Source organism: Hippopotamus amphibius, chromosome 12, assembly GCF_030028045.1.
Source record: "Hippopotamus amphibius kiboko isolate mHipAmp2 chromosome 12, mHipAmp2.hap2, whole genome shotgun sequence".
In the NCBI taxonomy this organism is placed as follows: Eukaryota; Metazoa; Chordata; class Mammalia; order Artiodactyla; family Hippopotamidae; genus Hippopotamus; species Hippopotamus amphibius.
The window spans coordinates 55,609,200-55,623,121 of NC_080197.1; the positions used below are offsets into that span (position 1 = coordinate 55,609,200).

The 13,922-nt window shown below is 35.3% G+C and overlaps 1 protein-coding gene across 1 annotated transcript in view; it reads right to left on the bottom strand.

Annotated features, from left to right (window-relative positions):
- Window positions 1-13,922, bottom strand: part of FAR2 (fatty acyl-CoA reductase 2) — a 133,941-nt gene that overhangs the window by 31,349 nt on the left and 88,670 nt on the right. The window contains exon 3 of the mRNA XM_057702016.1: window positions 2,276-2,451. Coding sequence (XP_057557999.1) covers window positions 2,276-2,451 — 176 coding nt within the window. The remainder of the gene's footprint in view (window positions 1-2,275; window positions 2,452-13,922) is intronic.

Below are 13,922 nucleotides of genomic sequence, written 5' to 3' on the forward strand. Positions count from 1 at the left end.
TGTGATAATGGAAAAGAATATAAAAAAGAACGTATATATAATATAACTGAATCACTCCACTGTACAGCAGAAATTAACACACATTGTAAATCAACTATACTTGAACAAAAAAATTGATGTCAAAAATCCTAAATTTTACCTAATAGAATACAAAGCTATATAAACGTGTTATGACAATGAAGTAGTTCTTTCCAGAAACACATGTGTCATACAAAATCAGGAAACCTATTAATTTAACTCAGAAAGAAAAAAATGCGTGATCATGTATATATATATATATATTTTGAAAAGTTTAAAAATGACATTCAATATCCATTTCTAATTCAATTTTTATAAATTCACTAAAAGAGGAAGAAAATGATTTTAAAATATGTATTTCAATTTGCTAGCCTGTGTCATGCTTATTGTTGAAATTCAGGAGACCTGATTTTAAAGTCAGGGCCAAGGCGAATGCCAATAATCATTGCCGCTTAATACTGCTCTGAAGTTCCAGCCTTATAATTAGAGAGGAAAATAAAATTAATTAATAAGTACAAACACTGCAAAGGCAGTCACAAAAATCACTATCAGATTATATAACTGTATATCTGGAAAACAAAGAGAAGTAGCTGATAAAACTTGGATGAACAATAACATAATTCAGTAGGTGTCCATTTATAAAAGTTATACAAAAAATCACTAGCTTTCCTATATAGATCCAAAATTAGAGACTACAATGGAAGAAAGGCACATATTCAAAAAAGAACATTTAAAACATATATCAAATTAATAATAAATAAATAGCTCTCTATGAAGAAAATGATGAAACTTCATTAAGGGCCATAACAGCAAAACTGAATAAACAGAGACGTATTGTTCCTGGGTAGGAAGAATCAGTGTTTTAAATATGTTGTTTTTCTAAATCAATCTACATATTCAAGGTAATCTTAATCAAACTCCCAGCCCTGAAAAAAATTGGCAAATTTATTCTAAGTTTAATCAAGTGGTGAGAATAATCAGGAAAATTCCATAAAAAGAGAAAAATGTGTGTATACTTGCCTAATAAAATAAAAGTTACAGTCATTAAAATACCATGGTACTGGCAAAGAAAGCCCAATTAATGGAATAAAAGAAAGAGTTCAGAAATAGGCATTTAATATACTGTAAGAGTTTCCTTTCAAACAAAAAGTGAAAATAAATCATTTAATAAATGTTGTTTAAAAAATAACCATCTGTTAGTAATAAAAATATACTGTACATTCACACCTACGTCACTTCATTTTATAGAATTTTCCTATCATTCTTTATAGCTAAATACATTTTAAATGGGTCAAAGATTTAAGTGTAAAAATGAAACAATAAAAATACTAGAAGAAATTATGAAAAACTGTGTAAATAATAACAGAGCTGAGGACAAGAGATAAACCATTAAAATATTTAATCTTCCAAGAAGTCTTAAAACTGACAAGAAAAAAATGTTTCAAGAGAAAAAACAGGTGAAGAACATAAACAGGCATTTCACAAAAGAATAAAATGCCAAATGCATTTGTACTTCTTTAACCTTCCTGATTATCAATGAAACAGAAATCAAAATATGCAGCGCTATTTCCATGATCATATTGACAATGATGAAAGGAAGTAAAGAATTAGAATACGATACTGCTGTGGGTGTTAGAAATGAGATTTGTATGCACAAGGACAGCGTAAATTAATTCCACCTTTTTGGAAAGCAACTTAGCATTATACCTCAAAATAGAAACTGTTCATAACCTGGACACGTCTAGCGTGTATCTAACAATTCTACTTTTGGGAATTTACCCAAAGGGAAAAAAGTATATGAGAGATGTTCATTGCAGAGCTGTTTACAATGGTGAAAAACTAGAACACTAAAAACGTCCACCAGTACAGAACTAGTTGAGTATATTATATACATGTACAATGGAATGTCAAGTAGCCATTACAAATTATCATAGCATATCAATTGACAATGAAAGATATCTAAAAACGAAATTGAACAGGTTGCAAAAAACATCATTCTCAACGTGATGCCATTTTTTGGTGAAATTGAACATAAATCTATTTGATGACGGATGCATAAAGAAAAGTTGAAATGGATGGTCTCCACCATATTAAACGGTTATCTCTGGATGGTAAGATTTTGGAGAAGTTTTACTCCTCTGTATTTTCTTTTCATTGAGGATATCTCTTTTTTAAAAACAGAAATCATACAGAAACTTACACATGTGTGCACACACACATGTATAATACAAGTCATGAGAGGGGAATGGGAAGGTACCTCAGGTGGTCATCAAAGCGCACGGTCGCAGCACAGTGGAAGATGATGTTTGTGTAGGAAAGAAGCTCCTGCATGTCCTCCTTGCTAATGGCAAAGTCATTCTGATTGAGATCTGCAGAAATAGCTCGGATCTTCTCATGCACATTTGGACAAACTTCTTTGACTTTTTCAAACAGCTAAAACGTAAATGTACATCATCAAAGATCACCATCACCATCAATCACATTGTTCTTGTTTTCACTGACCTGTTTCATTATAATTTTCAAAAACTGGTTTTAGTTATAATAATATGACTCAGCCATTTGCTGTATTTCATGCAATTCAAGGTCAGCTTAGTATAATTCCTGCGCCTCTTAATTTGATAAAATTTGAAAAAGTCAGCTCCAATAACCAGTAAGGAGTATTTGAACTTTCCCTGAGTGGTGAAGGGGTGTTAGGAAGTCATCATATCTTGCACCATCCCGTCTTCTCCAAGGCAGCTTCGTGCTTATATGTGGTAATTGATTCCATTTCTGCCTGGGAAATATTGTTTCCAGTGCAAAATTACCAGCCTTTACACAGCCTTGACAAATTACCAGCAAAATCACCAGGCTTTAAGGTCTCATGAGTGCAGGTTAAACAACTTGGTTAATTGGACCAGATCAACAAGATGTCTTAGAAGCACAATGATAATTAGAAAAAAACAAATTAAGCAAATTTATAATGGGCAAAACAAATAAAAATTTCATATAATCTCATTCTAATATAAATGGCAGTTATTTTCTAGTAAGAGGGTTAAATGAGCGCATGTACTTTTTATAGGATTTTAATTGATTTTTTTAAATACCCTTTTTTTATTTATAAAGGAAAGAGCGCTGGCAGTATTAGCTTTTATTACAATTATTCAGATGGAAAAGGGTTTCTACTTTCCCCTCCACACAAAAGTTCTCAGATTAAATTGGTATTTTCCATTTTATCCAAAAATAACAATTTTAATGAAATGATCTTGGTTCCAACCTATTTTGATAAAATAAAATTTTATTGTAGTACTGGTATGGTATGTTAACAGTGAGGACAAGAAAAGTAAGGTTAAATGTTTAGGAAGGTTAAGAGCAGAGAAAATTAGTCTGCAGTTTTAGTAGTAATATAGTAGTAGAGACAATCCTCTTCTCCCTTCTAACTGCAAAAGAATGTTTTCATCTGTTTCTTGATCCCTTAGCAGAAGGCTTCTGCTCCCCGGTAGAGATCTACCTGAGGCTTTTCTGTTGGGTAATAAGAAGTTGATCTCAGGTATTCAGAGAAATCATGTCTCATTCGAATCAGGCAAGACCATGTTCAGAGGAACATGGAAATTTAATGAAGCCAACTAGGGAAGGGAATCAAATCCATGTACTGATAATATACTATACTTCTCTCTCTGAGCTACCATTTTCCTGTACTGTAAGGTCAGCCTTTTTAGTAAGGTGTTATATAATTCTGAAATTAATTCAGAAATTAGGTCAATCTTCAATGCTTTTTTTTTTTCTCCCCTAACTTTAGTGTTGTTTTTAATAGCTTTTTTTACATAAATTTATTTCTTTATTGGCTGTGTTGGGTCTTCGTTGCTGCACATGGGTTTTCTCTAGTTGCAGCGAGTGGGGGCTACTCTTCGTTGTGGTGTATGGGAGCCTCATTGCCATGGCTTCTTTTGATGTGGATCATGGGCTCTAGAAGCGTGGGCTTCAGTAGTTGCACCACAAGGGCTCAATAGTTGTGGCTCACAGCCTCTAGAGTGCAGGCTCAATAGTTGTGGCACACGGGCTTAGTTGCTCCATGGTATGTGGGATCTTCCTGGAGCAGGGATGGAACCCAGGTCCCCTGCATTGGCAGGCGGATTCTTAACCACTGCGCCACCTAGGAAGTCCCTCAATGCTCTTTTGACATCTGGGATTGATAAAGTATCTGAGGGACATTCTCAACAAAGGTCATTCTGGTTCTTTCAGAAAGACATTGAATGGCTCTCCAGTCATAATGGGTCATAAGCATGCTAATATTTGCTTTCATGGTCAAATGTTTTCCTTTGTGGTTCATGTTAATTGTACAACAAACACAGGTAGGATATTTTTGGATAAAGTTACGTAACATTTGTACAATTACCCCCCTTTTTAATAACTGGGGGGTAATTTCTAGAAGGCTCTTTTGTGAGTCATGATAGATTTTATTCACAAGAAATCTATTTAGGGTTCTGTGGAGTCTGACTTTGGCCTGTGATGACTTCTGGCTGCTTGAGAGCAAGATGTGGAAGATGACCTCACTGTCCACCCTTCTAGCAATGGGGCTGCTTACAGATGATGTAAGCTGCCATACATAGACTTTCTGTTGCCTTTGGTTTTTATCACTTTAAAAGGCAGCAGATATTATTCTACTGTATTGTAACTTTCAGACTACCTGTGAATGTTGAACAGCACTAAGATACATTTACAGCATTACTATTTTAGGAGACAATTACTATTTCAGGAAATAATGTCCCAATCTACACCCTATTTGTGGATTTACATTTTCAAATGAGGGGATATTTGAATGAACATAGTGTAATTTAAAAAAGAAGTTTCAGTTTTCTGATCCAGTTGGTATTGATTACAATCAACTGAAATAAATCAATAAATTGGCTGCATCAGCTCAAACCACAGTGCTAAATTAGGGTCCCATTTTACTATTTTATCCAGGCCTAATAATGTGACTTGCCTTGCCTGGAATCCCAGCATACGGCTGTAGCTTCTAACACAACAATACTCCTTAAATGTTGGCACTTCCTAAATAGAGTGCTAGAGATTACAGCCAACTGCCATGCAACAGGTCAGTGCTTTTCAAAACATTATCCCCCAAGTGAACTGCATTGAAATCACTAGTGTGCATCTTAAAATTGTATATTCCTGGACTCTATTCCATATACCAAGTAAGAAATTACTGGGACATGCCCAGGAGTTTGTATTTCACATTAAGTTTCATAGTTGATTTTAACTGATCCTGAGATGAGAATTTCTTTAGTTGGATTGTTAAATAACTGATGAACAAAGTTTTGTGTGACTCATTTCCCTTTTAACTGCCCAGGGCAGTTACCAGACATCAGTGGTTTTCAAACTGTGTAAGCATAAGAAAACTCCAGGGACCAATTTAAAATGATGCCCTTACTCCACCCTCAGAGATCCTGACTCAGTAGGTTTGGTATGTAACCCAAGAGTTATATTTCTTAACCATCTCCACAGTTGGGTCTGATGGTCCAGGTCCCATACTTAGAGAAACACTGACTCCAAAAATTCATGTCCATTTTTAAATTCTGGGCTTAAATTTCACACTCTGGCTGTAAACTCCTTGTTTCTTTTTTATCTCTTTATGCTTGACAGCACCCAGTTCATTGAAACGACTCAAATTTTGCTTGTTAAATTGAAATTAATTACAGTAGCAGAACAGAAATTAAGAACAGTAGCAGAACCATAAATGGGAGCTTGATTCCTGAAATTGGTCACCAGCTCTTTTGTATTGCTGGGATAAAAGACAGCAAGTAACTACTGCTAAAAGAAGACACAAAGTGTTCCCTTGGTGCTCTGTATTACATGCCAAGGAGGGGGAGGCAGGGAAAGGCTCCGAACAGGTCCTTTTCTTTTGTAAAGACAAGACTAAAGGACAGGTGAAACGATGCAAACAGATGCTCAATAGATACCAGCTCTTCTGAAAGTTTTTTTTTTTTTTTGATAAGACATCAATTAAAGGCAAGAAAAACACAGGTGGAATAAAAATAAGTTAAGAAGAAATAAAATTTCAAAAATTTCATTGAAGGCCCACTAAGAAAGTACTTAATATAATTATCTTAGATTCTAAGAGTTTATCATCTTCCTTCTCATATATTCTTTATTTAATGGCATAGGACTGAAAAGGTAAAGAACTGAATAACTACTTGCTATTTTCGAACACTCAAGACTGCTGCTTTTCCATTTTAGGAAACCACGTTCTTGACAGGAGAAGACACATTTCTGTGGTCACTGAAAGATAACAGCTGGAGGTGATCTACGCATTTCAAACCTATAACAAAGCAATACATTTCTCTTGGAAAGTTTAGGAGAGTGCCATTGACTTGACATTACTCAGGCAAGTATTTCTCTCTCAATTTGTTTTTTAAACATGAGAGACTATTATGGCAATAGTTATTTTCAGCTTAGAGGCAAGAGAGAAACTGAAAATCCTAAGTAAGAAAATTCATAGAAAGAGAAATTTTTGGATTCAATAAACTCCTTATGTTTGACTTCTGTGGCCAGCAACTAAGACTGCATTTTTATTAGAAGCAGGAATTGGGCAAGGAATGGAGGGCATGTCATTTATATAATGCTTGTGAAACAATGTAGAGGCCTTGAACTTGGACTTCTACAGTCAGTTTGTTATTCACATGACCTCAGTTGGGAGGCATCTAGGAGTCACTACCTCCTGAAGATTATTAAAGGTAATTGTTTTTTTCTAATCATGACAGTCTTTGGTCTTTATTCTCTTCAAATATAACTATATTATTTAGTCACAATAACCCACCAAAATTTGCTTAATATTTTTGTAAAAAACAAACAAACAAAAAAGGTCAGGTCCCTTAAACTAAAGGGCAATATCCATGGAATATCTGGTATCCCAATGAAAAAGAGAGCCTGTAACATTTATTGTAGAAATTTTAGAGTGCTGAGTAAAAGCAAATCAACGAATTTTGCAAGTTAGCTCTTAAACAAGACAGACTTCTTATTAAGAAAGGATATATAGAAAATCTAAGTTGCAAACAAATACAAATAAGTGCATGTAAATTAAGGCAAAAAAATCATACCTAATGTAAAGATTCACAAAATTCACAAAATGTTACGATTTTGCTAGTTCACTACTAACTTCCATAAGATATAAAGGATAAACCTAGAAGTTTTTACTGCTTTAGTTAGGACCACTCTATAGGACCATAAGGCAGTCTGGTGTAGTACTAGGTTGTCAAATTTTAGTATACAGAAGCGTTGCTTGAGAAGTTGTTTAAAAAGACAAAAAAACAAAAAACCCAGATGTACTGACCCTAGAGATTCTGACTCAGTTCTGAGTTGAATCTTGGGCATCTGTACTTTGTATAAGCTCTCTAGTGAGTCTGATACTCACTGAAGAGAACCAGTGGTGTATTAGAAAGATCCCAGGCTCTCTGGAGTCAGGAAGGCCAGGGTATGAAGCTTACTTCTGCCACTTATTAACTGTGTGACTGGGGTAAGTTACTCACCTCATGTGGCCTCCGTGTGTCTTCATGTCAATATTTTTCTAAAATGTCAATCAAAGGACTGTCTCATTCTGTGATCTCAGAGAACTAATAATTCAGCATATATTCCACTATTCTCTTTTTCCCCTACTTTTCTTTTTTTCCAGTTTTATTGAGATATAATTAGAATACATTTACTGTATACGCTTAAGAGGTACAGCATGATGGTTTGTTTACATATATTGTGAAATGATTACCACAGTAGGTTCAGCTAATATTCATCCTCTCATATAGATGCAATAAAAAGAAAAGAAAGAAAAAAGGGAAAAAATGTTCTCCTTGTGATGAGAACCCTTAGGATTTACGCTGTTAACAACCTTCCTTTATATCATACGTATTCTATTCTTGAAAACACTTTTGCATTTAACAAAATTATAGTTCACTTTACATAAGACTCTATAATAAATGCTAGAGGTGACACAGTTCATCATTGTGTTAATGCTTTGTCCCCATGGCAATGGCCAGTTTCACAGAGTTGTCTGAGAATAAGTACCTGGTTAGAGGAAGCAGTTTCCTAGGGGTGGCAATGCAATGCAGTGGGGAAAACATGGACTTTGGAGATAAGAGAACTGCATTTAAAGTCTGCTTTGTCACTTCCTTGGTACTTCCTTGGATAGGTGACAGCTTTCTTGGATGAATTTCTCATCTGAGAGGTAGCAATAAGGCATACCACAGAGTTCTGCCAGGATTAAATAGGGTAGTAAAAGTCAGATGCCTAGCATAGCGGCTACCACTTAGTAGCTTTCTGATAACAGGAAAACTTCCTTTCTGCTTCCACAGAAGTACTACATTTTCAAAGCTGCTCATCAGACAGCTGTGTGTGTATGTGTGTGTATTTGTGTGGGTTGGGTCACCCCAAGGTTTCTGAAAATACCATGTGACCCAGATCCCTCTGAAAACTGAATATATTCCAGTCATGTTGAATCCTGTGGCTTGGGGACTTTTTGGGTGAAATCAGTACAGTTAAGCTTTTAAGAAAAAGGCTTGATGTGACTGGAAGAAATTTAAAAAGAGGAAAAGAAGTTGGACATGTGAAATCACACCGGTGATTGAATTAACTAGAGAGTGGTACTGTAAAAGAAAACAAGAGCTTGAGAAATGAATTGTTTCTGTTTCTGGGATCTTAAAGGATATCCCCAGGATAAAATCAATTTAAAAAGGTTTTTTTTTTCTTAAAAGGAAGTAAATGGCCTACAAGGAAGAGGCTTAACATGCTTTGGCTAATCTGAGTTGAGTAACTGTCAAACTGAGAATCTTTCAAAAGTGTGTGTTTGTTAATCATGGGAAATTTTAATTCCTGGCAATATTCCCTCCAGTTGTCCCAAGTTTATAAAAGCCTCTTGCTTTTTGTGGGATCATTAGTTTCTAAGGAAAAGTAAAACGTAGTAATGGAACAAAACTGACCTTGGGGATTTAAAATACAAACTTCTGTTTCCAGTTGCCTTTGCCTTATATGGAGATTTAACAGAATCATTAATATCAATCAGAAATTCATTTCTTTGGAAGTTGTGGCCAAGCAGCTTCTACCCAGGGGAGCCTGAACCAAGCATGAAAATGCTCTTCTTCCTTATGAAAGAGTCTATGAAAATTAACAAGGAACTTTTATATAAAATGAAATTAACTTTTCTGTTGGATGCTTCCTAATACTCAGGGATGTCACAGTGTTGGCCTTTTCTTTGCAGGTGTTATTTTCTTTGCAGGAAGTTAATTTGTTTAAATGCATTATATTTCCTCTTAGGGATCTAATGTCTTCTGGAAACTACCAAACGGTGATAGTCTTGCAAAAGGATTCAATAAACTATTTCATAGAATGTTGCTATCTTCTATAGTCTTAAATCTAATCAATTCTATGAACTGAGGGCCCCGTGTGTGACCCTGCATGATTCATTACCCAGAACTCTACAGGGTATTTCAAAGTTGATTTATCTCAGGAGTAACTGAGAGCTTACTGAGTAATTCCCATTTTTCCAGAGAAGCTGACTTGAAATATCCAGTGCAACCTGCCAAGCTCTGCCTTTGTTTATAAATCTGCTTCCTGGTGACATCAGACAGGATAGTCCCTCCCTGGAAACCTTGACTTTTGCCTGGTCTTTGCAGATGCTGCATTCTAAACCCAGCAATCTCACTGTAACCCTTTCCTTACCTGATTACTATAGCTTAAGAGGAAAAGCCCAACCATTCTGGAATTTGCTCAATGAAATTTTTTTTTTTTTTTTTTTTTTTGGATTCTGACCTTACTCTTAAGTAACTACCTCACTCCTAATAGAAATTCAACTACTTGTGGTTTTATTTTTCAGGAATGGATATTGTCTTATTGATGTTTTCTTAAAGAGTTATTCAAAGTAGATTATGACTAACTTAAGAACCTAAATGGATATAAATGGGACATGATTGTTGTAAAAAGGAACACATCTTAAAGGCACTAAAGAACCTCAACACTTCGAGCTTCGCAACTGAATAATTTATTTGCAACTAATTATCTCTTGTAGTGAGGAAGAATCATGTCTTGTTAAGCAAAGCCATATTCTAGATAGCAGAATAAATAAAATATCAATTTCGCCACTGAAAACTGTTTCTGCTGCCTGGAAAGCTGGTTGGTTCATACTTAAATGGGCACGTTTTTCATAATAAGAGATTAAGCAGGCAGCATGAGGATTCCTGGGGACCCGCAAGTGGGTCAGTTGGGAGCATGTTCACATGTCAACACGGGAAATTTGGCTTATTCTTCTTAGAAACTTCTCAGATTTTGTGAAAGAAATTAGGAGATTTTTCTTAAAAACAATGTTATATACTTAGAATCATATTTCTAATAAAAAAATCAAACTAATTTTGATAAAGTTGCAAAACTAAACATAAACTGAGCTTATATCTGATGACATAATTTTGGAAATTAGTGACTGCTTTGCTGCCTTATTTATTGACTATCTTAAAAAGTGGGCTTTTTCTACTACTATAAACATAAAACATCCTCATCGTAATCACACTTAGAACATTCTTTTGGGAAAAGATTATGGTTCTGATTGTCCACTACGAAAGATAGTGCTTTTTTTCCCCTCACCATAAAAGTAAACATGCTCATTATAATCTGAAAAAAAAAAATTAATCCAAGATCCTATCAGCATTTACTTAGGGCCATTACTTGAGATTATAGTGGATATTATTTTGCATCATTTTGGTAATGAAGCTCTTTCTCAAGTTATTTAATATTTTATAAAATATAAATTTTAGTGCCTGCATAATAGTCCAACACAGGTATGAATCATTCCTCTACTGTGGAACATTCACCCTGCTTTCAGGTTTGCTAATGTAAGTAACACTACAAGAAATATACTTGTACATTATTTACGTGTGTCTCTGGTTGTTTTCTTAGAGTGCCACCTTAAGTATCTTTGTGAGAAAGTCCTCAAGAATCTGCCATTAATTCAGATACCTTTCCCTCAATTGATATGTTCCTTTAAGTGCTCTGAAAATACTTAAGGATCTTACTCATATGTGAGGGCACTGATCCTTTCTTCTGATTCTTGAGTCCCAGTTCTATGTGACCAAAGGATTAAAAATAACCTTCTTTCCAAAGCATTTCCTACTTAATTGTCTCCCTCTGAAGGCATGGAAACAGGAAGTGAGAGGTGGTTGCTGTCCATACCATGAAAGGAAAGCAATGAAGCAGATGAACACATTTTGATAGATGGATATCTTTAAAACAGATGTTCTCTGGACCATATTTCCTAGGGACACAGTGGGAATCAAAAGTAAAATGGTAACACTTTTATTTATTACGTTTTAAAGAAAAGTTTTCAAGCCTTGCACACCTGATACTATTAATCTGCCTTTAAGCACACTGTATGACTTAAGGAGGGTTAGAATTCATGCACTGCTTTGTGTGACAGGAGACAAGTACTGCTTAAATGCAATTCCAGGCCCTTCTTAGGAATAAGGCATGGATGCATTTACATCACTCTATGTCAAAATAAAGTCCCATGGCAGAATCTAGACTGGATCTTAATTCATAGAAGATATTTAATAAACCTTTGTAGACTCTGAGGCCTTCCAGAAGAAACTCTAACCCAGACAGGAAAGTTCTGAGTAAAAACCTAGGGTAAGAGTGGTCATACAATAGAAGTTAAGATTGGCCTGAAGAACTGGAATTTGTTAAACTTGTTCATTGAACAAATCTGGTTGATTACCTACAAGGTGTCAAGGACTGTGCCAAGTGTGGAGGACACACTGGTAACACACGAGAGAAATAACAACGAAAAGACCTTAGTTTAAAAAAATTAAAGGGAAAAAAATTGAGATAATAAATGTGCCATTGGTTTCAGCAAATCAAATATATTCAAGCAAATGGTGTATTATTTGACAAACCTGAAACTCTTCTCACTGAATCGGAAATTAGGAAAGCATAAAAGCAGACAGAATTACTAGGAAAATAAAGTTGTATATTCCTTTAAGTATAACCCTATATTGGAAAGTCGGTTGTGGGGGCCCACATGTTTGGAATAACCCACTTGCACCATTTCTCTTCAAATTCTAAACAAATAGAGGAAAATTAGACTTCGTATGGACATTTTCACTCTTTAAATGAAACGCTGCAGAATATTAAACTACATCATTCTTTTTATGAAGAAGCCCAGGACCTGTGCTCCTATCTGACCACATAAATCAAAATTTATGGAAGTATAATTAATGCCTTTGCTACAAAACCAGAAGTAGAGACAATAAGAAATGTCCATATTTCAATTTTTTGAGCATTTTAGTGCTATAGTAATTGTTCCCTTTTAAAATACTCATTTATACATATCTTCAATAGTGTTACTGTAACAGCAAAGTCTCTTTGAGGCAAAGGAAAGATTTCTAATGACAAAAGAAAAATACTTTTTGTTCTGAGGTTGAATTTAGGAACCCCTGTGAAGGAAGGCTTAGCAAAGGAGTGGGTAGATGAGACTGCTTACAGGAAGCTAACTTTGTTTGCTGGATTTGATTCTATTAGGGCTATCTTGAAAGATTTGGAGAAAAGTTTTAAAACTGTAACTGGAAGACAACTGCTGGGCTAGAAATGGAAAGTCCTGAGCTTCCAGGAATTTAATAATTGATTGCTGTCTGCAGTTTCCTTGGTTTTAAGATATCACCAAGCTCCAGTTTGGTTATCTCTGCATTGGAGATGCATTGGAGATGACAACTGTATGGGTATATTTTAGATTAAAATACAAAGCTGATTATTTTATATTTTACATTAGCAAAACTCAGAGAAATTTTATTTTGCCTTTTTAACCCATATGTCAGCTTGGGTCTCCTATAAACTTAATTAAATTATGATTGATTATATTCCGAATCTAAGATTCTCTGTAAGATTATTGAGAATTTCCTGGTGGCCAGTGATTGGCTTAGATCTGGAGTTTCTGAACAAATCAGTACACGGGATACCTCAGGCCACAGAGACTAGTTCAGAAGTTGACATGTAACCTAGCCCAGGCTGATGAGATGTAAGGAAAAAATTGCTGAGGGTTTCCAGAAAAGAAGTTTCATCAATTTTGAAAAAGAGCTTCAGGGAGAGCCAGCTCTCTTCATCCAAAGATTGCCATATACGCATGTGAGCCAGGTATTATCATCCCATTTTACAGACAAGGAAACTAAGGCTCAGTAAATTACGTATCTTGCCCACTGTGCCACATCTAATAATTAGCAGTGCTAAGGTTCAAACTCAGGTCAGTCTGCCTCTGAAGCCCATGCTCTCAAGCACCATCTGATAACAATAGATAGTTCCCAGATATAGGATAGATGCTGCTGGGCTGGAGACCACAGTTTGAGGACCACTGTTTATTAAAGTCAACAGCTGACAGTTGTAAATAGACCAATAGCAGAAAAGGGTAGAGATTTGCAAGCCAGTTTAACAAATAAGTTATTTATAGTATAATCAAGATTTCCTTACCAAAAGAATTGTCACTGTGTTATCAAATACAGTGCATTGAATATAACAATAGGTGAAAATTATGCTGACTACAAGACTCTCTGCCACAGTATTTATCTAGAAATTCATAAGCTGGCTACAAAGCTAAAGAGGCATATCTGCTATGTGATGAAAACAAAGTCCATTAGGGGTGTATAACTGAGCAGAGCTGTGTGAAGAAGGATCTGGGAGTTTCTTCTCACTTTTGGCTTTATGCCACATCAGCCTTTTTTTTCTTATTCTTAAGAAGCACTAGTTACAATGCAGGCAGTGTAGGGTATAGGCAAGTGTGCTTGCCCTGGAGCCAGACTGGGGGTGGGTGTCTAAAGTCTGAGTCTCTCATTTACTAACTGGGTGAGCTTTGGTAAGTTAATACTTCTGGTCTCATTTATCCCATTTATCAAATTTGGATATTAATAAAA